The 27,993-nt window shown below is 37.6% G+C and overlaps 5 protein-coding genes across 7 annotated transcripts; 1 reads left to right on the forward strand and 4 right to left on the reverse strand.

Moving 5' to 3' along the window:
• The first annotated feature begins 648 nt into the window (after positions 1-648).
• LOC126661532 (uncharacterized) lies at positions 649-2,098 on the forward strand. Its single transcript, XM_050355383.1, has 3 exons — positions 649-808; positions 877-1,322; positions 1,397-2,098. Exons 1-3 carry the CDS (start codon positions 649-651, stop codon positions 2,096-2,098), a joined length of 1,308 nt encoding a protein of 435 aa, XP_050211340.1.
• Positions 2,099-2,533: 435 nt separating this feature from the next.
• LOC126661533 (uncharacterized) lies at positions 2,534-5,994 on the reverse strand. The gene is made up of 5 exons (XM_050355384.1): positions 5,010-5,994; positions 4,639-4,865; positions 3,755-4,500; positions 3,386-3,686; positions 2,534-3,163 (listed from the first exon to the last, which is right to left on the reverse strand). The coding sequence occupies exons 1-5, from the start codon at positions 5,992-5,994 to the stop codon at positions 2,534-2,536; spliced, it is 2,889 nt and encodes a 962-aa protein (XP_050211341.1).
• Positions 5,995-10,109: 4,115 nt separating this feature from the next.
• Positions 10,110-16,831, reverse strand: LOC126661260 (uncharacterized). Of its 2 annotated transcripts, XM_050355085.2 has the most exons (7): positions 16,761-16,831; positions 16,033-16,198; positions 14,877-15,509; positions 13,640-13,725; positions 13,222-13,532; positions 12,827-12,898; positions 10,110-12,746 (listed from the first exon to the last, which is right to left on the reverse strand). In XM_050355085.2, exons 2-7 carry the CDS (start codon positions 16,196-16,198, stop codon positions 12,419-12,421), a joined length of 1,596 nt encoding a protein of 531 aa, XP_050211042.1. In that variant the 5' UTR covers positions 16,761-16,831; the 3' UTR covers positions 10,110-12,418. The 2 variants fall into 2 exon arrangements, with proteins under 2 accessions (XP_050211042.1, XP_055960003.1); XM_056104028.1 differs by lacking the exon at positions 16,761-16,831 and having other exon boundaries at positions 16,033-16,737.
• A 3,374-nt stretch (positions 16,832-20,205) lies between these two features.
• Positions 20,206-21,731, reverse strand: LOC126659807 (3-ketoacyl-CoA synthase 7-like). Its single transcript, XM_050353135.2, has one exon. The coding sequence runs from the start codon at positions 21,664-21,666 to the stop codon at positions 20,320-20,322; it is 1,347 nt and encodes a 448-aa protein (XP_050209092.1). The 5' UTR covers positions 21,667-21,731; the 3' UTR covers positions 20,206-20,319.
• Positions 21,732-22,442: 711 nt separating this feature from the next.
• Positions 22,443-27,987, reverse strand: LOC126659522 (kinetochore protein NUF2 homolog). 2 transcript variants are annotated; one of them, XM_050352813.2, is made up of 11 exons: positions 27,752-27,987; positions 27,404-27,622; positions 26,794-26,884; positions 26,536-26,715; positions 25,583-25,672; positions 24,518-24,625; positions 23,892-23,945; positions 23,569-23,683; positions 23,323-23,480; positions 23,134-23,229; positions 22,443-22,912 (listed from the first exon to the last, which is right to left on the reverse strand). In XM_050352813.2, exons 1-11 carry the CDS (start codon positions 27,913-27,915, stop codon positions 22,841-22,843), a joined length of 1,347 nt encoding a protein of 448 aa, XP_050208770.1. In that variant the 5' UTR covers positions 27,916-27,987; the 3' UTR covers positions 22,443-22,840. The 2 variants fall into 2 exon arrangements, with proteins under 2 accessions (XP_050208770.1, XP_050208771.1); XM_050352814.1 differs by having other exon boundaries at positions 27,921-27,939.
• Positions 27,988-27,993: the final 6 nt, after the last annotated feature.

Here is a 27,993-nt window from a genome sequence, read left to right on the forward strand (position 1 = left end):
CTTAATAGCTGGGCTTGATTATGATCGGAGTGGGATCGAGCCATATTGTCCGAACTTCGTTTCTCGCCAATTTGGCTTCTGCCAAGGCCTTCCCTGTCCTTTATTGATCGCCTTCAATAATCGCGGGACCCATCGAGCCTCTATAGAAAACTACCCCGAACTCCAATAATTCGCCTTAATAAAGCCTACATTCCTCCTCTGTCCGAACTGTCTCGCCCTATCATCACCCCTTCCTGTACTCCGGAATTCACCAACTGGTGGACTTCCATCGTCCAAAATTCTTTCGACCTGTCGCCTAAAGAAATTCTTTCTCTTCATAATTTTGATTTACCTCCGTTAAACAGAAAACCTACTCATGCCGATTTATTTCTTTTGCAGGCTCCGAAACGCCAAACTTTCACAGGTATTATTGGCTATCACTATGAAATTGCTCGTTTTGAACGTTTTTATAAATTCAAATTTGACCCTCTAGATCGCCCAGGCATGAATCTAAAAATGCAAAATCATAGGAGAATAGCTCGGCAAAACTTCCACAAAAAATGGGATAAAATTTGGGAGGAAAAATATAAACACCTACCCTATCAACTCTTCTTAGAAAAAGTTCGGCCGAAGTTTAAGTATAAGTCCCCAATCGTCCCTAAGTGTAATATGACTACCATCGCCCCAATTAAAAAACCTAAGAAAAGGAAGTCTAAAAAAGCTAAGGTAGATCTAACTGATCTGGGTGTAACTTATACTGGCATCCGATGTCCACCTGATGAAGAAGCTATAAATGAACTGGTGCGCATCGGTTATCAGAGAATCCCAGGTATGGGCGATCATCCGTCATTATAGTTTACTGATTTTGTTTATATTCTAACTTTGGTTTTTCTTCAGTCGGCATTCCTCATTTCGAAAAGGAGGACAACTGGGAGCACGACGACGAGGAAGAGAACCCTGCGGCCAAGAAGGGCAAAAAGAAAAGATCGGCCAAGACTTCTGTCAAAGAGCCGAAGGCCAAGAAGGGAAGAGCCGAGTCTTCAAAGAAGTCCAGTAAAAAGCCTACCGAGCTGCAAGGTTCGGCCATGTTCAATCCATCCCCTGCGCCGTCTCAAAGCTGCCAGTCTTCATCAAAGGGAGATACCCATACTGACGGCGATCAACAGAATGTGGGCGATTCCCAAGGCGCCGAGGGGGTCAATCAAAGCTCAAAGGCGACCAGCTCTCAGACCCCCAACGTCTCAGAGATTTTCAGAAAAATGGAGACACCTGCTCTACTGTCGCCCCTGGCCTCCGAATTCCTCAACCTTGGGGCTGACAAAACTCAATCTCCTACTTCTAAGGTAAGTCCTTTGCATTTTGTACTTCAGAACATATCGCCTAGCAGCTTATCTTTTACTGTGGGCGAACTTGGCAGATTCCAGCCTCTCCACCTTCTGTCACTGATGTGGCGGCCAAGGCAGCAGCTTTCCTGGACTCGGACAGTGACACCGAAGAGCCTCTTCCTGTCCTTGAAACCGAGAAGGTGACTGAGGTGATCGGTCAAGCCCCGAACTGGGAAGACTACCTCGACGTGATGGCTCGCATGAAAAACGAGGGCATCCAGCTTTTCAAATCTTCTGAGGACGTCGCAAAGTTGAGGAAGGCGACGACTGCTCTGGCCGAGGCTCCTGCTGAAATTTTAACGAAAGAGGCTTGCTCTGCTGTGGCGAGGCTCTCGGCTTCCCTGGAGGCTTTTCAGAGGATGTACAATGAGTCGGTCTCGATTCAATCCGAGCATGATAATCTGGTTCGGCAGGAGCTCGAGTCAAGGGAGAAACTGGACTCCTTGAAGGCCAGTGTTAAGACTGCTGTCACCACCCTTCAGGGCCGCCGATCACGTGTCAAGGAGCTGGAAGAGAAGATCGCTTCGATGCAACGTGAGTTGAGTTCTGAACAGAAAAGCATCGGCGATCTTGAGGTCTCAATGGACAAAGAGATGGCAGAGGGGATAGAGGTGAAGAAGCGTCGGAACCTTCTCAAGGGGGACCTTTCAAAGATGAAGCCGAAGTATGACACGGCGATGACTGAGTTCAATCAAGTTCGCAGCGAACTGGGCGCTTGTTTCCGCCATTTTTAAAGTAGTCCAGAACAATTTTAAATTTTTGCAAGTCTAGAACAATTTAGTCATTTTGTTCACTCATTAAATACACCGAATTTTTGGTACCCTTTGATCGGCCAGGGGGCCGTATCTTATATGTTTTTCGTTATTTTTCAATGTTTATTCGGCCAGAGAGCCGAAAATTTCACCATTATTCACAACTTGCATTACTTTCATGTCTAATTATTTTCATATTATCGGTCCGTAATTGGTCCGATATGAAATAATGTTATTTATTTTAAAAAATAATTACAAGATGTTGAGAAAAACGGAGAACCCGTTGAAAAAACTCAACTAATGTGAAACGCCGAAAACGTAAATGGTACTACCAAATGATCGGCGTTTACCTATATTCGCCGCACACTCCGTGAATCGTAACATTCCAGAATGTTCGGCAGAAAATTACCAACAGCACTACTCTTCGTCGGCTCCAAATAACCTACGGTCTACGCCCTCCCAACAGCTAGGAACGTACTTTTTCAGGAACTGACCGTTGATCGCCCTGTCGTGTTCTTCCCTATCAATATCTGCCAACAAGTATGCTCCGCCTGTTAGCTTGTTGACCACCATAAAGGGGCCTTCCCAGTTCGGGCTCCATTTACCAAGCCGAGTGTCCTTATGGCCGATCGGCAAGACTGCTTTCCATACCATATCGCCCACCGTAAAAACTTTCCGTTTTACCCGTTTGTTGTAAGCTCTCTCGACCCTTCTTTTCTGAGCTTCTAAGTGATCTAACGCCGTCAAACGTTCTTCGTCAAGGTCAAGAGAATCTATCACCATTTTGTCAAAGTAATCTCCTTTGGACAATTCGCTCTGGTATCTGCGGCGAGTAGACGTGACGGTCAGCTCCATTGGCAACATCACATCGTAGCCATAAACCAGTCTGAAAGGCGAAGTCCCAGTAGCCGACTTCTGACTGGTTCTATTCGCCCACACAACTTCTGATAAAAACACATGCCATTGTCTTGGGTTTTCTTCAATCATCTTTTGAACTATGAGCTTGATAGCTTTGTTCGTGGCTTCGGCTTGTCCGTTGGCCTGGGCCTAGTACGGTGTTGAGTGTAACATTTTTATCTTCATTTGGGAGGCCCACCAACTCATGTCGCTTCCTGTAAACATCGTCCCTTGATCTGTGGTTATAGACTCGGGCAACCCGTGTCGGTGGACGATGTATTCTTTGAAGAACTTGATCACTGCTTCTTATGTCGTCGACTTTAAAGGTTTAGCTTCGACCCATTTGGTAAAATAGCACGTGGTGATAATTACAAAAGTATGACCGTCTGATGAGCCAGGGTATATTTTTCCTATCAGGTCGACTGCCCATCCTCTGAATGGCCACGACTTGATAATAGAATGCAGGTCTTCGGCCGGGGCGTGCTGTAATGGGCCGAACTTTTGACACGCTTCACAACCTTTGGCATATCTTATGCAGTCCTGTTCCATTTTCGGCCAGTAAAAACCGTATTTGTGGATCAACCACCTCATTCTAGGACCCGCCTGGTGAGCACCTGCTATTCCTTCGTGTACCTCGGCCATTGCAAGCATGGCTTCTTTTGGACCGATGCACCTGAATAGCAGCCCTTCTTATAGAGTTCGCCGGCTAACACAACGTAATTCAGGGCCAACGTTCTTAACCTCCTATCCGTGAGATCTGGTTTTTCAAACCATTTTAGGAGCTCGACCCTCCAATCTTGAGTGAAGTCCAGCTGGTATACCGAGAATTGTTTTTCGTCGACCGTGATGCCCCCGGTATGGAGATTCGGCGTTTCCCTCTCTATAGCATCGAACTGATGGTTCACCTTGTAACCGCTACCGTGCTGAGCTAGGTCGTTTGCAACGCTGTTAGCGGCCCTCTCTGTGTATTCTATCCTCGTATCCTGAAAGCCTTCAACCAAGTGTTTCGCCTTGTTGCAATATCTCACTAATAGCTCGGACTCGCATTTGAATTCTCCTGTCACTTGCTTGATGACTAGTAAAGAATCTCCTTTGACGTTGATCGCCTTTGCCCCCAGCTCGGCTAAAATCTCGAAACCGAATATCATGGCCTCATATTCTGCCTGATTGTTGGTGCATTCGAACTGGAGTTTGAATGACAACCGGTAGGATGCCCCCAAGGGTGTGATGATGTGAACTCCGGCGCCTGCCCCCTGGCTTGTTCTAGATCCGTCGAACCACATCTCCCATATGGCGATGTCACAAAACGTGACTGCTTCTTCCTTGAGGGTAATACCCGGGTGATCGGCTAAGAAATCTGCCAATACTTGTCCTTTTACTGCTCTTTGGGGAACATACACCAACGTAAATTCGGACATAGCAATCGCCCATTTTCCAATCCGATTCCTCAGGTATGGCTTCGATAAGATATACTTAATGATATCGGTCTGGGATAATACATACACTACGACCGGCAGCATATAGTATCGCAGCTTGCAGCATGTGAAGTACAGGCATAGACACATCTTTTCTATGTCGGTATAGCGAATCTCTGTGTCCGTCAGTCCTCGGCTCAAATAGTATACTGCCCTCTCTACCCCATCGTCCTCTTGGGCGAGCATACATCCTAGGGATTCGTGTGCAGCCGATAGGTATAGCAACAACGGCTTATTCGGCTTTGGAGGGGTCATAACCGGAGGTTTTGCTAAGTAACCTTTCAAATCGTCGAACACCCTCTGTTGCTCGTCCGTCCATATCCACTCATCGGTCTCTTTTCCTCTCAGCAAAACACTCCAGCTGCGAAGTCGGCCCGCTGTGTTCGCTATGAATCTTCTTAAAAAATTGATTTGACCGATGAGCCTCTGGAGCTGCTTCTTGGTTTTGGGTGGTTCAGCATTGATAATCGCCTTGGCTTTGTTCTCGTCTATTTCTACTCCCCGCTGGTGAACCAAGAAACCCAAGAAGTTTCCAGCCGAAACGCCGAATGCGCATTTCAAAGGATTCATCTTTAACCCATTGCGTCGTATACGCTCGAAACCTTTCCGGAGGTCGGCCAGATGAATTTCGCCGGTATTTGACTTGATTACGACATCGTCAATGTAGACCTCAAGGCAGTCAAGGCCTCTGAACATCTTGTTCATCGCCCTCTGATATGTTACCCCCGCGTTTTTCAAGCCAAAGGGCATCACGACCCATTCGTACGCTCCGATCGGCCCGGGGCATCTAAAAGCCGTTTTGGAGATGTCTTCCTTGCTGATTGGAACTTGGTTGTACCCAGAGTGCGCATCGAGGAAACTGAGTATCGTGTGTCCAGCTGCCCTGTCGATCAGCATATCAGCCACCGGCATCGGGTATTCGTCCTTGGGTGTGGCCAGGTTGAGGTTCCGAAAATCAACGCATACTCGTAGCTTCCCGTTTTTCTTCATCACTGGTACGATGTTAGAGAGCCATTCGGTGTATTGGGCTTCCCGAATAAACTTGGCATCTTCCAGCCGCTTAATCTCATCCTGGATGAGAGTATCCACTTCCTTGGACATCCGCCGGGGAGGTTGCCGAAATGGCCGAAACCCACTCTTTAATGGGAGCTTATGCTCGGCGATATCAGGATCAAGGCCCGGCATTTCATCATACGACCAGGCAAAACAGTCGCGGAACTCAATGAGTAGAGCGACCAGTTGCTCTCTGAATCCCTCGTCCAGTCCCACATTAATATTTATAGGCTTAGGCGACTCATCTGTCCCCAGATTGATTTCGAGGAGGTCGTCCTGTACTTGGGCGAGATCATCTTCTAACTTCCCGGTTGCCAATCGTATGTCCCCAATCCGCAACGATCCTGTTGGGTCTTGATCTTGGTCCTCGTAGATGCATTCGGCCGACGTAATATCATACAGCGAGGTTAACTGTCTAATTTTCTCCCTCAATTCTTCATGTCGTGTTATCATTTTGAATCTCCGAGGATGGTGGATCGGCCTTTGCCCCCGAGGGTCACTGATACAGGCCGATCTGAGTTAACAAGAAGGCGAGGGACGCTCGTCTCTCCTTTTGAGCTGAGGGATTGTATGTTGCGCACTTCCTCATCATATAAACGTGCTTCAAGCACATTGTGGTCTTCGCCGAAGGGGTTGGGGTCGCCCGGAACAACTTCGGCCTCGCCGTCGTCTCGCCATATGAAGAGCATTTGATGCATGGTCGACGGTATACACATGTTAGAGTGTATCCAATCGCGGCCGAGCAAAATGTTGTAGTTGCTCCGGGCGTTGACCACGAAAAACCCTTCTTCGGTTTCTACTCGCCCTACCTTGATTCGGAGGGTGATGTACCCTTCAGCCGGTGTCTCGCCTCCCGCGAAGTCAGTCATGTAAACATCAGTCGGGTCGAGCTGATCCCGCGTTATGCCCAGTTTTTTGAGCATTTTCGCCGGTAGTATGTTAACGCCAGCCCCGTTATCAATAAGGACCCTGTTAACCGATACCCCGTTCAAATCGGCCTTGATGTACAGTGGCCGAATGTGCCTAGTCATCCTCGTTGGAGGCTTGCTAAGAGATACTACCGCGGTACTGTCGGCGCTATCTCCTTCCGGCACGATTACGTCGCCTTCCAATGTCGCCTTCTGCCCTGTCTTACTTCTGTATGAGTTGGGGAGCGTGACCACCTTCACTCCGTATTCGTCCCTCACCACCGGGACCCAAGCTTTCAACACTCCCTTTTTGTGCGAGACGATGACCTCGCGGTCTTTGGGTAATCTTGCCTTAAGCTGGCCGTCCTGATGCGATACGATTACGTCCTTATAGGACGATCGGCCGCCAGAATCTACGTCATCCTCGTTGACTACTGTCGTGACGGCCACATCGGCCACTTGTTTTTCGCCTTTTGGCATCCATACCTTCCTTACTTTGGCATTTCGCCTATCAGGTGACTTGGTATCCATATCGGCCTGGTTCCTTAACCCTAATCTCTCGACAATTGGCCTATTTCCGCACTGCTCTCTGTGAGCCAATTCTGCCCCGTGAATCGCCCGTGACTCTTGTTGCAGCCTTTGCATTCGCCTCTTCTGGGTTTTCGTCATACGAGGGGTCTTCTCCGTTGGCCGAAATATCCTCTTGAATACGTTAGTGGTAGGCCTCCGCTGTGGCTCATGCCTCTGCCACTGTTCTGTGGGCGATTTTGGTTTAAAGGTCTTGGGATGCTTCCTCGTGTTCTCGCCTTCCTTGACCTTAAAACACGTACTGCATGATGGGCAAGTCATATCTGCAACGGGCGAGCTGTATCGCTTCCTCTTCTGTAACTGCGGTCGTCCTTTGTCTCCCCGCCACTTTGAACCATCGGTTTCTACTCTCGGCTTGGGCCTTCTAGGGTTCCACTTGCTTTGTATCTGCCCTTGCTCTAGGTAGCTATCAAAGTGGGGCCGAACGGTGTTAATAGACACGTATTTAGCATCGGCCTCTTTCTTCGTTGGGAAGAGCAGTTTTCCTTCGTTAATCGCCTTCTGGATCACGTTTCTGAAATTTACGCAATTGTTCGTGCTGTGCCTCCAGGAATTGTGGTACTTGCAATAATCTTTTCCGACCAGCTCCTCCGACGGTGGAATTGTATGACCTTCGCTTAAGGCGATCTGTCCATCTTTTAACAAGGCATCAAATATGTCGTCCGCTTTGGTCAGGTCTAACGAATACTCCTTTTGTACCACCGCAGTTTTATTTCTCTTAACGAAGCCAGGCTTTCGCAAGGCCGAACATTCCAGGGGTTTCGTTCCTAAAAATTCGGCCATGTTGACTTCATCTTCGGAACCGCTGTCCTCACTGTCGGACACCACGGCCACGTCAAGCTGGTCTTTGTAATAGGTGCCTTTAGATGCGCCCCTCCTCTGTTCTTTCTCCTTGAGGAGTCTTTCGTAGCTCGTCACCCTGTTTGTCAGCTCGAACAAGTCGCGAAACCTGTGGCCCTCGAAATGCTCCCTCATGGCGAAACTCATTCCTCTTACCACCATCGGTACGCAATCGGCCTCTGACATTTTGGTGGAGCACCTAGTCCTGAGGTTTCTAAATCGGCCGATATACTTTTCTGCCGACTCACTCGGTAGCTGTGAGATTCGGGCGAGGTCAGCCAGGGTGACATCAGGTGGTGCCCTATAAAACTCCTCATGGAAGAGGATTTCAAGATCTTTCCATGTGTCCACCGTATTGGGCGACAATCTAGAATACCACGTAAATGCCATTTTTGTCAAGGAGCTGGCGAAAAGCCGGAGCTTCCAGAAATCATGAGCAGCTGCTTCGCCACATTGGGCTGAGAATCGGGCGACATGTTCAACCGTCGATTGCCCCTTCTCCTCGCCTGAAAATAAACTGAACTCTGGCACTTTGTAACCCCTTGGGAAAGGGTATAATTTGTCGATCCAGTCTGGATATGGTTTCATGTACGATGGGCGAGGCATAGGTCGCAAGTCCACCCCGAGCCTCTCTAGCATGTCAACGAGTTGCCCTTGATTGTATATATTCGGATCGCCTCCATCCGAGAACGATCGTTCGCCCACGTTGGGCTCCTGGGTGTTGGCTCCAGTAGCTCCCCCTTGTGGTCTAGCTTCGCCTTGTGGGTTGGACGAGCTTGCCCCTGGGTGATCGGCCCTTCCTGAGAACTCGGCCTCGTTCCTCGTTAAGAGCTTAACGGAACCATATGTATACCCCATCTTGTTGGGTTGTTGTTCGGCCGAACCACCTGGTTGACCAAAACGGCTCGGTGTTTGGTTCTGTTCGGCCCTTCTGTACCCCTGATCGGCGGTGGGTTGCCCAGAAAATAATCGCCACAGGTTTTCCATTGCCTTGTTGAGGCCGTCCAAGTTCCCTTGGATCTGCCTCTGGACCGACGTTTGGTCGGCCATGATGTTCCTCATCACTTCGGACATCTGATGCATAGCACCGTCGAACATCTGCTTGTTCTCCTGTGCTATCTCGCCCGTCATGGCCGAGAAATCGGCCTGTGATAAAGAAGGGCGAGAGGGAGGAAGCTGACGTGAGTAGTCTATCATATCATCGGTCGCGTCGTCATTCTTGTCCTTAGGCAGGTTCCCCTCGGTGTCCGTTGTATTCGGCACCTTGTTTGATTGGTTCACCTGTTCGTCCTTGGCCATGGTTTCCGATCTATCCGAATCCGATTCGTCTACTATGTCACCTTCCTTCCGTTGTTGTCGGCGTATGGACCGAGCGTGCCTGGAATCGTCCTTAAAGTCCGTTTTTGTGCTAACCATAAACTGGTCCCCAGTGGAGTCGCCAAAAGATGTTCGCCTGGAAATATTCCGGACTCGAATCTTTGAATTTATAATTGGGATCGGTTTGAGGTCTGATACTTTAACGAACCTACGTAGATATTCACAGGGCTTGTTTGGTTAAAAACACTTAACCACGTGATCTAAGAAGTAATAATCTGGGAGTTAAGAACTCAGGCGAGATTAATACCGAAAACTACTCCTAAATTAAAACAATCCGGAGATTGCGAGATAAAAAGCACTGGGCTTGGTTTTTGATTGATTGATTTGTTGATACAAAAATAATGAAGCTCTGAGCTATTTATAGCTCCTCACAATCGAGACTCCTAATCCAACTAAGACTAAAACTCTAATAGAGAATCACTCCTAATGAGCTACAAATTCCTATAAAATAAAAAAAACAATAATAAACAGGCTTTCCGTTGGGCCTTAATCCCTGATAAGCCCATATGAAGTTCTATCCGGTAATTATTTGGGCCGGTGTAAACAGATTCTAAAATTAATATTAGAGTGACAGATTAAAACAGTATCTCAAGTTATGTTTCTCTACTATGAATTTTTTTTTTTTTTTTTGCCAAAGATAACAATATATAAATATATAGTAAGAAAGGCCATCTCATGAAGATGATGAAACCCTCTTGAAATAAAAGAACTAAAAGTGGACTTCGCGGCTACTATTTGAGCCATCCAATTACACATTCATTTAACAAATTAAATACCAATATATGGATAATTTGTTAAACAAACGGTAGCAATTATAAATAATAAACATAAAATAATAAAAAATAAAGAAATTACTTACAGTTGGTAGCGGCTAATGTGCTATAAATATTAGCTTGATTTTGTAGGAAAGCAAAAATTGAAATGTCGAGATCATCCAGAGCAACAATCATCATAATAGAATACCTGATTATTTAAATTATGAACAATAATAAAATTAATTCGATCTTACCTGCCAGTAGCGGTGTCCAATGAGATAACCGAGGAAGGATGTGAGCTAGAGGGGCTATTTGAGAAGCCCCTCTTACATAAGTAAACGTGATAAAGAAAACTCGCCATATGTGATATAAACACCCATAAAGGGCAATAAACACCCAATTGGGGATAGAGATTTAATACGACAAGACAAAATTCGCATTATTAACTTAGCCAGTTCATTTTAAAGATTAAATTAAACAACAAAAAAACATCTAAAAACACGCTAATACTTTCAACATCAAGGCTTTGCTTCAAAAGATGTATCTAATATTGAAGATAGAACAATATCAAATAATTTTTTAATAAAATAATAAATAAAAAACAAACTATTTTGGCATATATATGAGATTTTATGTGTTGCAAGATATATTGGATCATTTTTTAAATGAACACTAAGTAACCAAACTTGATCATAGCCTTAAATTAAGAAAAGAAAGAGGAAATGCATTTGAAAGAGGAATTCCATTTCTTTTAGAAAATGCATAATCTGACGGGATGGCCGATTATTCCATTTGCAAAATACAAGATTTACAAACAAAGGAAATAACCGTCTCAAATTATCTGACTTAAATTTTGAAACTTTTCAACTTTAAGAGTACCCAATTTCTATACCTTCCTCAATCAAAACTCAAAATCTTGATTAATTAAAAAATTTAAATATGCAATTTCAAAAATTATTTTTAATATCTTTATCAACCCTATGATATTCACATATATGCCAAAAACTAACAATGAAAAAGGAAAACCGTAAAACACACAAAAAGGGAAACATCATGAAAATTATTTTTTAAAGAAAAAATTAATAAAAATAAAAACGTTATTCACTTTATTCGAACAGAAAAAAAGTGTTTGTTTAAGAGATTTTAAATAATTCTCCTTGAAGCACCTATTTTTATGACTCATATAATTAGTTCAGAATAACTTACCAATATAATGCATCAGTATTGTGTTGTGACTCATGCAAGCAGTGCACCCATTATCAGGGAAATTCCTTTCAATAGTATAACTGTCGCCTGCGCCGGAAATGCGGTTGTCGCCTCAAAATGAATTTTGAAACCACTTTTTAAGCCCTTGGATAAATCACAATGGCCGGATGTAACCGTTAATAACCGCTTTCATAGATTCAACCGCTTCCTCCGTCATGAATTATCCGTAATGTTATAGTTCATAGATTAATTGCACGTTGATTAAAGATCAATTACACTGAACAAAGTGAAAGCCCTATATTTTGTTTAAGGAAAATTACAGGAACGCAATTGAAATTAAAACTTTCCAAGCTCCTACTCACTTGAGATCCTCCATTATCCCATAATTTGGAAAAGGTGAAAAAGAGAAACTTACTTGGCAACGGTGGAGATGCTTAATGGAACAGTTAGCTTTGTTGCTTTGGTCAGTTTTTTTTCAGGGACAAAAATTCAATAACAGTCTTCAAAATGCATAAACTCTTCATGATATAATTCATAATTAAAAAAAGGATAAAAGTAATACTTATCTCTGTGCTATTTATGACTCAGAAATTAGAGATTGTGAATTGTTGAAACGTCCGGCTTTGATGATTCTGCATTCTCTGTTGTTAATCGACGGCGGCGGAGGGAAGAGCAGCGGCACCAGCGGCGAAAGAGAATGATCAGCATTTACAGCGAAAGAGCAAGCAAAATACAAAGAAGATCAAGTAATGGGGAAGACACTCCTCAAGCAGTTGCTCCGTTAAAGAAGGAAAAGGGGAAGAGTAGCAGCGGAAGCGGTCAGAGATCATCGCAACCGCTTTCATGGAGTTTAGTGTAAGGGTTCGTGATAATTTTATTTAATTAGAATTGATTAGGGGAAATGAGCAAAATAATCAGAAGTGATGCTACTCAGTTTCATGTAGCTGCATAAGATGCAAAGATTATATCCTAAAGTATTAACATGTTTGCATCAACGACAGGTAATTTATTCCCTTGTAGAAAAAGCTAATGTTAGAGGATTTATTTAAATGAAAATTTAAATACAATTTTTAAAATACAAAAGAAAAAATCTAAAATACAGAAAAATTTAGTAATTTTGAACTAAGATGATAGCAATTATTAGTAATAATAATTATATTATTATTAATTACTACTACCAACTAACAGAAATATAGTATTTCATCAAGTCCTGTTGGCTCGACGTCGACTCGAATAACTTGAGCTGCCCAGTGCAGGAAAATCTTCACTATCAATAATGGAAAAGGAGGGTTTACTAGCAGCAACTTCTTCAGATTTTTTCACTATAGGTTCGTTCTTCTGATGATTATTTTGTTGCATCAATGACACAGCAGCAGAATGATAACTAAGATGCTCTTGAGGCTGGCTTTGCTGGTTTGATGTCTTTGTCCAACGAGAATATATAAAAGGCTTAATCCCGACGAGCTCAGGTTCAGGCAAAAAGTCATAAGGTAGTTTGCTATCATCCATTTTCCTGAAAGTTATGGAAATCCTGAAACAGATTCCAAATACAGTCAGTTTATTTGCAACATAAAATACTGCAATTAGCTAAAAGTGGCTAAGATATCGTACCTTTTGGCCGGGACTCCAGGAATACAATGCTTGGCAACATCAGCTCCATTACCATTCAGAATAAGGACCGACCTGCCAAAAACGTATCAACAAGTTAAGAGTTAAGTACAACTTATGAGAGAACAATCTATGATAACTACAAAGCTATATTGTACTGAAGCATATATGCTGAAATGGAAAATGTCAAGACGAAAACGAACATTGTAATAAAATGTAAAGTTCAGAATTTTGGAATGTTTTCAGAAACAGAAACTAAATGCGGTAATCTAGAACTCAACAAGATTCCACGCAATATAGCTACAAACTATTATTACTTGATCAATTAAGTGTGGACAAAAAAGAAAAACAAAGTGACAAACAAAAATCAAGGGAAGAAATTTGATAAAAGAACATACCCAACAGGCAAAGGTATGGAAACAGGTCCTGAGAACTCTCCTGGACTAATAATCTTCAATTTTGAACCGAAAAGTATATTGCATTCGGACAAGAATGACACCGTGCAAAACGGTCGAAGAAAATCATGATGATCAATATGGGGAGGAATACAATCCCCTTCATCATATATGTTCACGATGCAGCTATTGGGGATGCATGTTGATGGCAACACCTGCCACCTAACCATTCTCTTGATCATTTGTTTGAAAACAGACGGTAGAGGATCAACTTCTTCATCTCTAATTATACCCGGAGGGTTCCCAACTTTATCCTGCAAAGTCATAAAACGTAAATACAGTTACATTTCTTTCATTTTCAAATATGAGTAGAGACAAAGTAAAAAAGATGAGAGTCAGCGACTTCAGTGCAAAAATTTACCAATGTATAATTATAACAACATCCAAATTGCATCGTTACGCGTCCTTTGCCACGCATCCATTTTTGAGGCTCCGTATATGTGCGTTCTGTAATATACAGATGAGAAAAAATGCACATGAAGAATGTAAGTAAACTTAAAACTACAGACAAAGAACAACTTTGCAAAGTCTGGCAAGTACAGGCATAAAAAAACTACTTATTAGCATGACAATTTCTTTAAAATTCCATTAGGCACACGTCAAAAGAACTACTAAAATATTTCCATGTTCATATTTACAAAATAAATGTAAATTAGTTGTATCAAAAATTGTCTGAATGTTGAAACAATGGTGAGACAAAACAACAAAAAAGATTATGGAAGGACGGAATTATAACTCAATCAAGTTAAACTTAGTATAGCACATAGGAACATAATAGTTTTCTAAACGTCAAAGAAAAAGAATTGAAATATTCAAATTAAATTTCTCTATCAGATATGGCACTTGTATACTGTCACCTTCCATATAGGTTTGGTAAAGTTTAATTTCTATAAGTTTGGCAAGCTAATTAGGAATATAGAGCACGATATAAACAGAACAAAATTTAGAATACAACATTTGTAAATTGTAATTAGCCAATTTAATAAGGAAAACAAACAGAAGTTTGCAATTTAGGCAACAATTTACTATTGCTTCTAACTTTTGTTTCTACTTTTTCTCGTTATTTCAAGCAGCATCTTATGTTTCCTTCTATATCTTTAGTCATACTAAGATAAGCTATAGACATCCCGGTTTCACAATTGCTGATTTTTGTTTATTATCACTAAACTGTAATACATGTGGAACTGCAGCAAAGAACAAGTATAGAACGTGTTATTGGCTTTGTTCTAGCAATTTTTTGGGCGCACATTGTTCTTTTCTCGGCTATTAAGTACAATGACACAGCAGGTCCAGTAAACTACTGAAACATTTATCCTGAACAAAAACTACTTCCAAAATCTCACTTATATATAAACGAGTTTCTTTGGGCTTCTGACAGAATAACATGCAAAGGCTCAGGGAAGGTGTACATATGCAAGTTCTAGAGACTGATGGTAAGATCATTTGTGGATTAAACAATAAATTATCTTCCGTATTAAAGCAGCTAGAAAAGTATCATGAGTAAAGCTGGAAGTTTAACAAACAAACAAATACTGTATTACTAGTTTCTCAGCATTTTACGAAATAAAGGAGTAAAGAGAATTGAATGTGATAAAAACCTTTAAGTTGCCCCTTCTGGCCCATGCGCTGTAGATCGTAAACAAATTCGACTATCTCTTTCTGCTCTTCTGGATTAAAAACCTTATTATGAAGCTGAAGCCCTTCAAGAATATTGGTTCTTTTCCCATCTATCTTCTCAATATAAACAAAATTTTTCTTCCTTACAACATTCGACAATCTAATTTGCTCTTTCTGATCCTCCGATAAACCATTCCTTTCCGTAGCGGTCACATGCGAAAGCCCATCATTTAATAATATTTCAGATCCACCGGGACGATTAGCCGAATTCTGGGGGCTGAGATTTAATGATGCAGGAGAAGAATCCTTTGTCTGCACATTCTGCCTTGAGTAAACAGATTCAGGCATATGGCTCTCTTGCTCGGTAGACATAGACTGGTTAGAGGTCGATTGATGGCTCTCTTGCTCGGTAGAGACAGATTGGCTAGAGGTCGATAGATGGCTCTCTTGCTTGGTAGAGACGGATTGGTTAGAGGTCGCTAGATGGCTCTCTTGCTCGGTAGACACAGATTCCTCGTTTTCTTTAATTAAAGAGATGTTTGTAGCATCTGCAGGCTGAAATTCTTTCTCAATTAAGACGGCATCAATAGATGACGACTTTTTACTAACTTTTCCTGCCAAGAAGGGTAAAACAAAAGGAAAAAATGTTATCAGAATGCACGATTCAAAAAAATTATCTTCAGCATAACAACACAATCAATCAAGAAATAAATAAATCTTAATCAAAGATAAAACAAACTCAAATTTCCCTAGAAACACCGACAACATTAACAACAAAAATTGAGATTATATAGGCACTTGTGCAACGAATAAGCTAGACAAGTAAAACGTTATTCACAAAGGAAAGCAACCGTTCAAAAAGCTCTATCAATTTTAATAATCACTTCATAAGTTTTTCTCCTGGAAACATAAATTAGATATCAGCTCCCATATGCAGTTTTGAAAGAAAACATAAATAAATTATAAGAAAAACACAATTTTTGAATAAAAATAAAATCAAAAACTAAACTGATGCTTCTCTTTTCTTCAACAAAAGAGAAACAAAAACCTCAAATTTCACTTCACTCAAGAAAACATGGAATCAAGGTAACAATCATGCATAATTAAAAAAAAAAAAAAAGATGAATGGTATATTACTATTAACAACATCTTGAATTTGACTGCACAAAAGATCATGACATTGCCCGCAAAAAACAATTGACGACAAAATCTCCAAAATATCATCAGCGTCTAATGTCTTTAGAAGCTCTAAACTGTCTTTGTCGTCGGATAGGTGTGATTGTTCTGTCATCTTCACTGCCATCTTCAATGCGACATAGAAGTTCAAAAAGAACCAAACGGAAAAGGCGAAAGATATAGACAATTAAAAACCAAATCAAACGAAAAACTACACCAAATATTCAAAGGAAAAAAAAACATAAATCATAATGGATACACAACCGTGCTTAAGCAAACACAACGACATGAACGTTTATCATACAAATTGCTCACAGTCAAATGCACACAGTTGCTCTATTTTACAACTACAATAATTCTATGGTATTTGATGCAACCATACAATATATTAAAAAGGGCTGAGAAAAAAACAAACCTACAAAAACTAATTAAAATAATAAGAAATTTAACCTAAGAGTTAAGTTTTGTATATCAAAATTCTTGAATCTATTTTATTCTCTACATGGCCTATTCTAATATTTGCCTACATAATTCAAAGATGGGAAATTTGTTGCTTTAACTCACTCGCTTTATCCTTAACTACTCCAAAAATCAAACTTTTTAATTCATAACATAATTTCAAGACAGAACAGACATAATCTAACAAAAAAAACAGGAAGTAAAGGAAGAGATTAAAGTTAAAAGCAAACCTGAATTGGTTTTCAGGAACAAGAAGATTAAGAGTATATTATGAGATAATATACTAAATGTAGAGACATCAATGGTTAACTGTTTGTAATAATCGAAGTTTTGTCGTAGACATGTTTATGGGTCAGGCTTAGCAGATTCTGAGTTGTACTTGATTATATTTGACTATTTTTAACTATATTTTTTTGGAATAATTATCAAGTTAGGCCTTTTTTGGCCCAAATATTATGATTACTTGTTTACCCTAAAAATTTATATTTGTACTATTTTACCAAAAACAATTACATCAGTACATTATGCTGACGCCTTGTCTAGAGCTGGTGTACTAGACACTGACACGCGCATGACAGAGTGAACACAACAAAAAATAATTTATTATTTAAATATAAAAAAATTACTTATGTATTTCTTCTAATAAAAATTATTTATATATTTATTTATTTAAATTATGTCAAAAAATAATCCGTTCTAAATAAATTTTCAAAAATTTTAATTTTAATTTTTATTTTAATTTAAAAATATAAATAATTGAATTAAATAAAAAATACTAATTTTTCTTAAATCTTGAATTAAATAAAAAATACTAATTTTTCTTAAATCTTGAATTAAGAAGTTAATTAGATGTAGTAAATTGAAGTTTAATTGCTTTAATTAATTATTTGAATTTTTTTTATTGATTTAATTGGATAAACCGATGTATATTTGATACATACAAAAGGCATTTGAAAAATATATTTGATGCATTTTTGATACATATTTGATACTTATCCGATACATATTTAATACATTTCCAATACGTATTCGTTGTTCGAAATTTTTTCCTTATTTTTATGTCATTTTTAAGTTTTATTACTAATATTTTTATACATCTCAGAGACTTGTCTACGTGTTTTACATATATATTTTATATACATATTTGATACATATTCGTTGTTCGAAACCTTTTTCTTATTTCTTGTCTTTTTTGAAGTTTTATTACTAATATTTTTTAAACATCTCCAAGACTTATCGAAAATTTTAATACATGTATTACATATATATTTTGTATACATATTTAATGTATCCTTGATACATTATTTATATATGATAGATATATTTTTAAAATGTATTAAATAGATAAATCGTTAATACATTATTTATACATGATATATATATATATACATCTTTTATACATGATATATATATATATATTAAATATATATTAAATAGATACATAATTTATACATAAAAAATATTTTTTATGCATCAAACCTGTGTTTTGGTGTGTAAAAATAATTTATTCGATAAATAATTTATAAAATTATATTATACTCCCCATACCCCATAAAAATAGAAAAAATATTGTTTTTCTAAGAACTAAAAAAACTCATTAATTATGTTTGATTTATTAAAATATTAGTATTTTAAAATTTAAATATTAAATAAGTAAATAAATAGGTTAACTAAAAAAAAGATTAGATGAACTATTTGTTTTAAACATAAGGTAAAATTTATATTAAATAAATAAATAAAGTGTTTGTTTATTTAAAAAAAAGTAGCTAAGCTAAAAGAATTCAGTGCAGAAAGATAAGGTAAAAAAACTCAAAAATATTTTAGACGTGCAATTTTAAAGTAAAAAAATTATAAATGATTTTTTAATGTTAATTAAATTGAAGACCAGCATAAAGACAAACATTCAGCACTCAAATTGAAATGAGGCAAGGTAAGTCGCACTGTGTTTCACCCGCGGGTCAGTGAAGTATGTGCACCAACACAGCTGGCGTACATATTCATGCGTTAACGCGTCAGGCCTGTTGATGTTAGGGCTGTGCAAAAACTGAACCGTTTCACTGAACCGAACCGAAATTACAATTACAGTTCGGTTTTTTAATGATTATGGTTTGGTTCGGTTTGTAATTAGGTAAAAGTTTGGTGTTTGGTTTTTGGTTCGGTTTGAGCATTTTAAAAACCGAAAAAACCGAACAACCGAACAATTAATAAAAAATAAAATGTATATATAAATATATGTAAATTTATATTTTTTTTTCTTTTAATATTTTTAATTATAGTTGATATATAAGTTAATAAGTTTCATACAACATATAATTATGCTAATAAATATAAAAAAATTATTTATTAGACACTTATTATTTAATATTAGAATTTATTTTATGATAAAAAAATTAAAAAATGGAAAAAGTAAAAAATTTCGGTTTTTTACCGAACCAAACCGAACTTTTCGATTCGGTTTGGTGTAAGTCAAAATTAAAATTCGGTCCGGTTCGGTTTGAAATTTTTACCAAACTTCGGTGGTTGGTTTGTTCGGTTCAGTGACCGACCGAACTAACCGAACGCACAGCCCTAGCTGACGTCATCAAGTACATAAAAATGAAATTTTTTTAAAAAAATTTTATGCCGCATGTTATTTCTTTATAAAAATGTACCGCGTGAAAAGTGTTTTACCTTTTTGAATATTTATGTAAGTTACCTTTTTTTTATAAAAATATTTATTTTTTGTTAAGTATTTGTGAAGATATGCTTTAATACTTTTTATTGCAAATATACGTTCTTGAATTTGATAGATTATTGGTAGATTATTTGTTGGTTGTTGATATATTGAAAAAAGAGCGTATTTTTAAAAAAAGAAAAAATTAAAAAAAGATATTTTTATAGTAAAATCAGATCATATTTTTATACAAAATTCAAAGAAAAAAATGTACAGGTTGTAACTTCTTCTATTTTTTTTAATGCAAATCCGAGCTCGGTTTGAATCAGGCTTATATATTATATTTACTATTCAAGTTTGATTCACATATTTATCTAACCAAGTGAAATTTTTTCACATCTGCATAAAAAATATACTCCCTCCGTCCCAATAGAGTTGTCCACTTTGCCTTTATCACACAGTTTAAGAAAAACAATTATTGTTCATGGGTTTTGTAAAATTTTCCTTATTTTTCTTGTCATACCCCTATTTAATATAGGGTTCACTTTCAATTTACTTATTAGTGAATTTTAAATAGGGGTGATATAGGAAAATTGAGTGTAAAAGTTAGTTACTTTTTGAAAGTGGACAAGTATTTTGGGACAAAAAAATTTCTCAAAGTGGACAACTCTATTGGGACGGAGGGAGTATTATATAACAATGAACCTACACTTCATAAATCGGACTAATATAAAATCTTTGTTGATTTTTTGTAAAGACGACAAATTTAGAAGAGAAATCTATTTTATGTTAATTGTTAGCGGGAATTAATTGGTAATATAATCCATTTTTTAAACAAGTAAGTTGAACCTCCGACCTCCCGCACATTGAAGGACTTAGCTTTTGATCATTTGTGCAAAGTTGGAGGGGTGAAATGGATCTTTGTCGATCGCTTCAGTTCAAATTCATCGCAGCTATCTTTTGTCAACCTTAGCTTATTTCAGGTTTCATGAAGCTCAAACATAGATGTCCACAGTTCTAGATACAGAATAAAAGTATTAACTATAATGGTAACAAAATAAGTATTTTTCAGCTTCATATTCAGAAATTCCTCTCAATTCTAAAACAATACATAACAAGATAAGTATTTTTCAGCTTCATATCTCTACAGGATACTGATCGATTCTGTCGAACCAAGCGTTTGTTTCGTCCGGTTTGATATCCGAAATCGATTTCCAAACTGCACTGTTACACTTAAATCCACTACCGAATGCAATTTGCCAAATTTGATCTCCTTTCTTGACTTTTCCTTTTGCTTCAAGGTAACACATTTCGTACCAAACCGAAGAAGATGAAGTGTTACCGAATCTATATAATGTCATCCTCGAAGCTTCTCCGTCTTCTTTTTGTAGCTTGAGATTACTCTCGACAGCGTCGATTATCGCCCTTCCTCCTGCGTGTATGCAGAAATGTTTAAAAGCTTTCTTGAATTTCGGTACGTATATTTCGTTCTGTTTCGTGGTCTTTTGGCGAAGTACGGACCATGCGAATTGGAGCTGCTCGGAGTAAGGTAACACTCGAGGGCCTAACTCTGATATGTTAGTCTTTAAAGCTTTGGCAGCAGAGTTTAGAAGTGTCCTCGAAAGGGATATTCCTACACGGCCCTCGGGGTCTGCTTTTTGATAGACAGAGTTGTATGCTTGATCGTCCGATCCCATGTGGGTTCGGACAAGGTGTTGGAGCTTGTAATTGGCTGTCAGCTTGTCTTGCTTCTTGTTAGACAGCAGAATCGCAACTCCGCCCATCCGAAAGATGGCGTTCGCGACTAGCATCGACTTGTCTCGGCCTTTGTAACCATTTGGAGATACTGCTTCCATACTGAGAACTAAAGCTAACGAGTTTTTATGAACTTTGAGTAGTTCTTTCGCGAGACTTATTGATAAAATTCCTGCGCTGCAACCCATTCCGCTTAGACTTACGCTCTTTATGTTGCTTCTGAATCCGAATTTGTCGATTATCATTGCGGTAATCGATGGTGTGGGACAGAATAAGCTGCAGTTTGATATAAGAATATCAATACTTTTCGGGTTTATTTCGTGTTTGTCAAGAAGATCCCCGACAACTTTGAATAGAACTTCTTCAACTTCTTCTTTTGCTCCTTTGAGAGTCTTAAAATTCGGTATCTCATGAACTGACGCAGGCATGCACGACTCCTCTCCAATTCCCGATCTTTCCAAAATCTTCTCTTGGAAATCGAGACTTTCTTTATCAAAGGAACCAGTTATGCTGACATGTTCGACAAACTCCGCGCTCGAGACTCGCAAATGATCTGCTGGAAAATAACAGCTGAAGTCTATAAGATAGACACTGTTTGATCTTAGAGCAAAGTAGAAAACCGCAATGATGAAAATGGCTCCGATCATAAAATGTGCGAGTGAAAACGAGAAATCTGCCAAAATCGACGAGTTGGGCAGCGACAAATTGGCAAATATGTCAATCACCATTGTCGAAAAGATCGAGTTTGATGATTTTGAAATTGTTATTATGCAAATGCAAATGCATTTGTATTTATGGTGTTTATAAGGTGTATCGTTTAAATTGTTATGTGAATATTTGTTTTTTTTAGATAGTCACAACATATGAATGTGCATATATGATGCATTCCTATACGTATCAAGTTATGAATGCAGAATTTACATGAAACGACAGGTTGTGAAAATATAAACTTTAAGATCTAACAACTTCCCAAACAATATAATAATATGGGGAGAGCTTTTTCAATAAGATAAACAAGAATAAGAAATAATTTATCATTTTTTTCTTTGTAGACTTTAATTGGAGATTTGAACTGGAGACTTCAAATTTGATTCAGGTTATGGGGAAAAAAGTTCAAAATATTTAGGGGTCAATTTTTCTATTTAAGAAAGTGATAAATTTGATTCATGTTATAGAAAAAAAAAGTTCAATAATTTTAAATGTTATTACAAGAAATTTCAAAATTCTAAATGGACATTATTGTAAAAGACCTTTTGGTTTGGAATATAATTGTAAAAATTAAAAAGTTTGATTATAATTGATAAAAAAAAGAAGTAAAAATTTGGATTGAAAAAATAGTTTAGCGTAAACAATATTATTTTAAAGAAGTAATTAATCAAATTTATCAAATAATAGTAGTAACAAATTAGATTTATAATTTATTTTTGCCTACTAATAAATAGACTAGATATAATTTTATGTCAATAAATTGAGCTAGTTGAGATTGATTAAATAAGGAAGAAACTTCAAACTTAAGGGAGTTTACCCCTATGGTTTCTTATAACACAAGAAAGTAAGAAATACATTCTCATAGAACTCTGCACAAATTTGCCTTAAGCTAACCCACAAGTGGAATTGACCAAGCATAAGCCAGAATTCAAATCATTCTTCTATATGAATCTCAACAATCACCATGTAATTGCTCTTCACTGTAAATTACGATAGGCTGTTGAAGCAACCTATCATGTTGGGGTATTTTTTATACATGAAACTATTAAATTAACCTAAATATGAGCTTCTACACAAATGGTAAATTCTCAGGTCTCAGCAGCTAGACTTAGTTAACAAGTTAAATTCTCAAGTCTCGACAACTATTGAATCAACCTAACTAGACTTATTATGAAGGAAACTCACATAACTTTACTAAATACTTCCTGAATCCTGACTGCCACCACTTTGCAGCGCCAGCCCCATAGAGTTCCTGTACTTTTCAAACTGCAACCAATCAAACACAAATTAAACAAGTCAGACAAGAAAAACTAATCCTGCTTAATGACTTTCCTTTTACAAAGATAAATACTAATTCATGTATATACTTAGTTGGGGAGAAAATGCAACTGTCTACCATAGTTTTTCGAATCAATTAAAGCAGGGGATCCATATTAAGTTATAAATGTATGTCCAGAACTATAAATGATCTAAACTTAGATATACACCTGTTCCACAATCTCTTCGCCTTTACCAACTAATTCTTGCACTTTAGCAGCTCCAGATTCTTTTACCGAGTTTGTTTTTTGAGTAATGGCATCAACCTTTTAAAATTGAACAAGATCAGATTAAATGTTAAACAACTTCATAACTGTATGGATCAATTAGCATAAAACTGAAAAGAAATGGTATATTACCTCAGATAATACAGCTTCAACCTTCCTTTGCCTTGCCTCCAGATCACCCCTCCTAGATTCCACTTCTGACTTAACGTTATTAAATTCCTTGGTAGCATCCTCACACTTTGAATCTCTTTCTTTCTCTAACGCCATTCTTGACTCATCTAACTGTCGAGCTGAGAAAAGGAGAGACATGATCAATGCTCCTAGGTGTTCATCCAGATAAAAACTGCAACAGCCCAAGTAAGTTGCATGACAGACTACCTTTTGCTTGTCGGTCAGCCAATACGGCATCCAGTTTCTTGTCCAACATGCTGTCATTACTCAGCTTTGCTTTTAGCTCCTTGTGATCTTTTTCAATGGATTTTGCAGAGTTTACCTATTGTCGGAAGCATTATGAATTACGTAGATTTGGCAAAAACATTACATAGAGATAGAGCAAATCAAAAGCCAGTTCAACAAAAGAACTACATCAATGTGCAGGAGGATAGTATATTTTGATCACCATGGTAACCTTTACTAAACCATAGAGAAATCATAGGCAATCAAAGAAAATGTTTATGCATTTGAGAGAGAACTTGTCTGACCTGTTCCTGTATTTCCTGCATCTGATTGAAGTGCTTTGTCATTTTTGTGAGAGTCTGAGAAATAGGACATAAAAGAAACATTCAGCTTATTTATCTTCCCAACTAAACTCCAATTAACTGTACATTTCAGTCTCAGGTCATACTTCAACTCTTATGATTATGAGAAGTTCACGGAGAACTAAAATTTGGTTAACCTTTCAATTCTATAAGCTCCGACCTGATTGAAAATGGCAAAATTAATTTCAATTTCATAAGACCTTGAGAAACATGTGCATGAGTCTTTAGTATGTCCAATCTTAAAATACATCACAGACCACAATGCAACATCACCTAACAAATGAGCTTGTAGTACAACAAATAGCTTGCAAGATATATAAATGCACCATACTATCCAAAATAAATTGGGTCAATACAACGCCAATATGTATTAAAAAGTAAGACTAGTTTATGATGAGAATCTCAAAATATTGATAGCAGTTCAAGACCAACATTCTATTTGTCAATATATGGAACTTCCACGCCTAATGAAAAATTTAGAAATATGGCATCCCACATTTTTTGTTAAACCAGCCAGCCAGCAAATAGATGACTGTGAAAGGTGAAGAAAACATGTTATAACAACGTACCTTGGTATAAACTTCAAGAATGGCGGACTTCTCCTGAAACGACTGCATTGCTAATCTTTCAGCATTCTTCACCTCTTCACGAACTAATTTCTTCTCTTCCAGAGCCCTCTTTCGGTACAGAAAGGAAAAATTATTTGCAAGCAAGAAAAGAAAGCAGAAGGAAAAACTGAAGTGTGAGAACTATATAACAGCGAAAAATTTGTAAAATTGACTTAAATCTCACACGAGAAATCTACAGAACAAGAATGCTAAAATCAAGCTGAACAGCTAAAGATATTTCACCAACATAGAGCTCACCAGTTTACGCCTAAGTGTTTACTTGGTTATTGGATAACCAGAAGAATTGCCAGTAATTAGAGTGTTTCAAGGCAAGGAAACACACATACTGTTTCAGCCTAATTGATCTTCAGCCTTCTTAAGCATGAAAAAAGAAAAGGAAAAAAAAAAAGGTTTCCCATTGAAGTATTTTTGTTATACTTCCTCTCATGATCGCAACTACAAGAATATTCTTTTTGCACTACTGAACATGCTCAATACTTCATTCGTCTCAACACCCTCAAGTCACATTATCCGGAAATTCAAGTGGTCTAAGGGATAAACTACTTGACAATAATCTCCAATTACGGTGAAAGAGAATTGCCAACACAAAGAATGTACCATTGCAAGGAGTCAGACCACTGCTTTTATATTTTATTTTCAGTTAATCATTTAATATTTTAAAAAAAAATAAAAATTGTTTCTCCAAACCAGATTTTCAAACAAGTGTCTATTTACCTTATTTTCTTAAACAGAATATTTTAAAACTAAAAAATGTGGATTTTTTTAAAGAGCTTTTCTAGAACTCAATGCTAAACTCCCCCTGATGTCTTAAGTGTACCGTGTACCCAAATCCATAAATATTATTTGGATCATGCATAACTATAACATCACAACAAAATCACCAAGGTACAATGTGATTTATACCATCCATGTCAGTAAAAATTTAGTTAGCATGTGTATTTAAATGGCATAGTGTCATTGCTATATCAATATTTCCTAAATAGACCATAGGATGAAGAAAGGTACCTGCAATTTATCAGGCGACTGAACAATTTTGGATCGCAAGTTTGCATTTTCTTGAACACTTTGGACCAGATCAAATTCAGCTTTTGAAATCTGCAAAAGCAAAATAGAATTATTTCAACAATAGCAGCAGTGATGAGTTAATAAAGATAAAATAAATATTGAAATACTTGAATTGTTTGTCGCTTAAACATTTTTGAATATCTAATTGGAAGATGAATCTAAACATGGTTTTCTTGAGATTGGAAAAATAAATTATAGCATTATCACTTGGGCCTCATTATTCTAAAGAGGGCCAAAAAAAGTCCAGCTACACGGGAGATAAAAGGGAAAACATAAGGAAAACTAATAGTAGGTGCCAGGAAGAAGCCTCAAATTTGCATGTTAAAGAAGCTACGGACAACACAACATTAAAACAAGATATTAAAGAAGCAACAATAAAACTAACACAAGGATGTTGCAATAAAACCTCCAAATATGAAATTATAGACCACCAAACATGAAGAACCCAATTGATAACAAGTCCAGAAGCAAATTATAACCAAATTGAATGAGCAAAAGTGCCACATGAGTAAAATATAAGAAAGGATGAATTTCAGAGTTCAGAGAGATCCATAATGTTAAGAAATGAAAAGCATTTTTAAGAGCTATCCACTACATTAGGAAATTGTAGAATATAACTGATACTAGAAAAATATCACATACTATTTTCATTTGTAATTAACAGCTTCCAAGAGTATAAGGATGTGTATTTAAGATCAAGCCCACAGGAAACTTACTTCTACAACTTCTCACTTCATTGAAGTCTAAAGACAATAAAAAATGTAAATGGAATATTGAATAACAGACACCAAAAGCAGTTTCATTGGGAAAGACAGAGCACTATTTTCATAGTCCTTTTATAATTTATTTGAACCGATATTAGTGAGCTAACTGTCAAAAATCAAAGTCTTTACCTCTCTATCCAATTCTGCAGCTTTCTCTTTCAACTTCCGGGAAACAGCTCTCAGTGAGCTCTGATGATTGTTGAGTTCCGAGACAGTCTGACGCAACTCTTTAACTTTGGCATCCAATTCTTGAACCTGTGGCAAGTCTATCTCTCTCGCTGCATTATGTTCAGCAATTTCCACATTCAACTACAAAAGGAAACACTCATCAGGGACCAATACTCAATCCACTTCATGATATCAGAAATTTCTTCTTATTTTACTTACCTGTGAAATCTTATCCTCCCATTCTTTTCTCTGCTCATCAAGAAGTGTCAGTTCCTCCCCTAATGGTCTCAGTACATTCATCTTTGTGTCTCTAACATGGAAATTAAACAGATGGATTATAAATCATCAATAAGAAAGTAATCAAATCAACTTCAAAAGACAATACTTAAATGCAAACGTAAACCTCTATACCTGCAAAATTTCATTCAGTAATTTAGTACTCTTCTTAGTTCGACAATCATTTAATTAAAAATCTGAAGTCTCATTAAAATCAAATCTCTCTTGTCCTCAAACACATATAGAACAAAAAGAGACGACTACTCAACCAAAGCAGATAAATGACATCCATTTAAAAGCAAAAACTGCAACCTTTTATCCTGTAAAAGCTCCGAAAAATATCCCAAATTATTAAATCAGTTCTCTAATTAATTCTCATTTGAAATTCTAAACATGCACGAAGTCAATCCAATCCAACTCTATTTAATCAATGATGATGTTTACGATGTTAAATAAACATTTCTTGTGTTCGGAAATCCTGTAGCTGCTACTACAAATTCGACTCTAATACATAATTGATTAAAACAAGGCATAAAGCAGAAAAAGGACATACTTGTGAAGACAAAAATTGAGAATTGCACTAAGATACAATTCAAGCCTATCTCCTTCAGGCCTCAAAAGATCTTTAAGAGTAAACTTTAGAGGGCAACGCACCAAACTAGTCATCTCTTTTATCCTAACAAACAATGTCATTACCCGAACGGAATCCGTATGATGATCCGGATTCTCTAGCTGCTCTAATGCAGCAAATTCCACTTGCCCTTGATCGTCTCTGCATAAAAACAAAACACAACACCAAAATTTCAATCAAACAACAAAAACCACAAAAATAAAGAAAAATGAAGTTTGAAATTGCTGTTTGACAACAAAATGAAAATCTAAAAAATTGAAATTTGGCTACTCATTGAGAAGATCGAGGTGGATAAGAAGTCGGGTATAAAGATCCGATACAATTTCCATCTTAGGGTTTTTGAGATCATTCTCAGTGACAGCTGCAATTTCTGATTCTGCTAAAATTGAGATTATTTGTGGTTTGGATAGTCTAGGGTAGTCGAATTTTGACATCTTACTAGGCTACAAACAGGATCAATTTGCTACTGCTCTTTCTCGGCTACCAAACAGAAAATATTAAATTTTAAAATG

This window comes from Mercurialis annua, linkage group LG8 (assembly GCF_937616625.2).
Source record: "Mercurialis annua linkage group LG8, ddMerAnnu1.2, whole genome shotgun sequence".
Classification (NCBI taxonomy): domain Eukaryota; kingdom Viridiplantae; phylum Streptophyta; class Magnoliopsida; order Malpighiales; family Euphorbiaceae; genus Mercurialis; species Mercurialis annua.

Bases quoted from the DNA above. Each gene is read 5' to 3' on its own strand.
- LOC126661532 (XM_050355383.1), top strand. From the start codon at position 649: ATGACTACCATCGCCCCAATTAAAAAACCTAAGAAAAGGAAGTCTAAA. The intron at 809-876 runs GTATGGGCGATC...GTTTTTCTTCAG, and splicing joins CGGTTATCAGAGAATCCCAG to TCGGCATTCCTCATTTCGAA. The intron at 1,323-1,396 runs GTAAGTCCTTTG...CGAACTTGGCAG, and splicing joins CTCAATCTCCTACTTCTAAG to ATTCCAGCCTCTCCACCTTC.
- LOC126661533 (XM_050355384.1), bottom strand. From the start codon at position 5,994: ATGATAACACGACATGAAGAATTGAGGGAGAAAATTAGACAGTTAACC. The intron at 3,687-3,754 runs GTTAAGAACGTT...GCTGCTATTCAG, and splicing joins CCAGATCTCACGGATAGGAG to GTGCATCGGTCCAAAAGAAG. The intron at 3,164-3,385 runs GTAATTATCACC...ACACCGTACTAG, and splicing joins CATCAGACGGTCATACTTTT to GCCCAGGCCAACGGACAAGC.
- LOC126661260 (XM_050355085.2), bottom strand. From the start codon at position 16,198: ATGGCAGTGAAGATGACAGAACAATCACACCTATCCGACGACAAAGAC. The intron at 15,510-16,032 runs GTAATATACCAT...CCTTCTTGGCAG, and splicing joins AATTCAAGATGTTGTTAATA to GAAAAGTTAGTAAAAAGTCG. The intron at 13,726-14,876 runs GTTTTTATCACA...TGTATATTACAG, and splicing joins CCAGAAGGGGCAACTTAAAG to AACGCACATATACGGAGCCT.
- LOC126659807 (XM_050353135.2), bottom strand. From the start codon at position 21,666: ATGGTGATTGACATATTTGCCAATTTGTCGCTGCCCAACTCGTCGATT.
- LOC126659522 (XM_050352813.2), bottom strand. From the start codon at position 27,915: ATGTCAAAATTCGACTACCCTAGACTATCCAAACCACAAATAATCTCA. The intron at 26,885-27,403 runs GTATGTCCTTTT...TTTCCATGTTAG, and splicing joins CTCAATTTTTGTCTTCACAA to AGACACAAAGATGAATGTAC. The intron at 22,913-23,133 runs GTGTATATCTAA...GATTGGTTGCAG, and splicing joins GCGAAGAGATTGTGGAACAG to TTTGAAAAGTACAGGAACTC.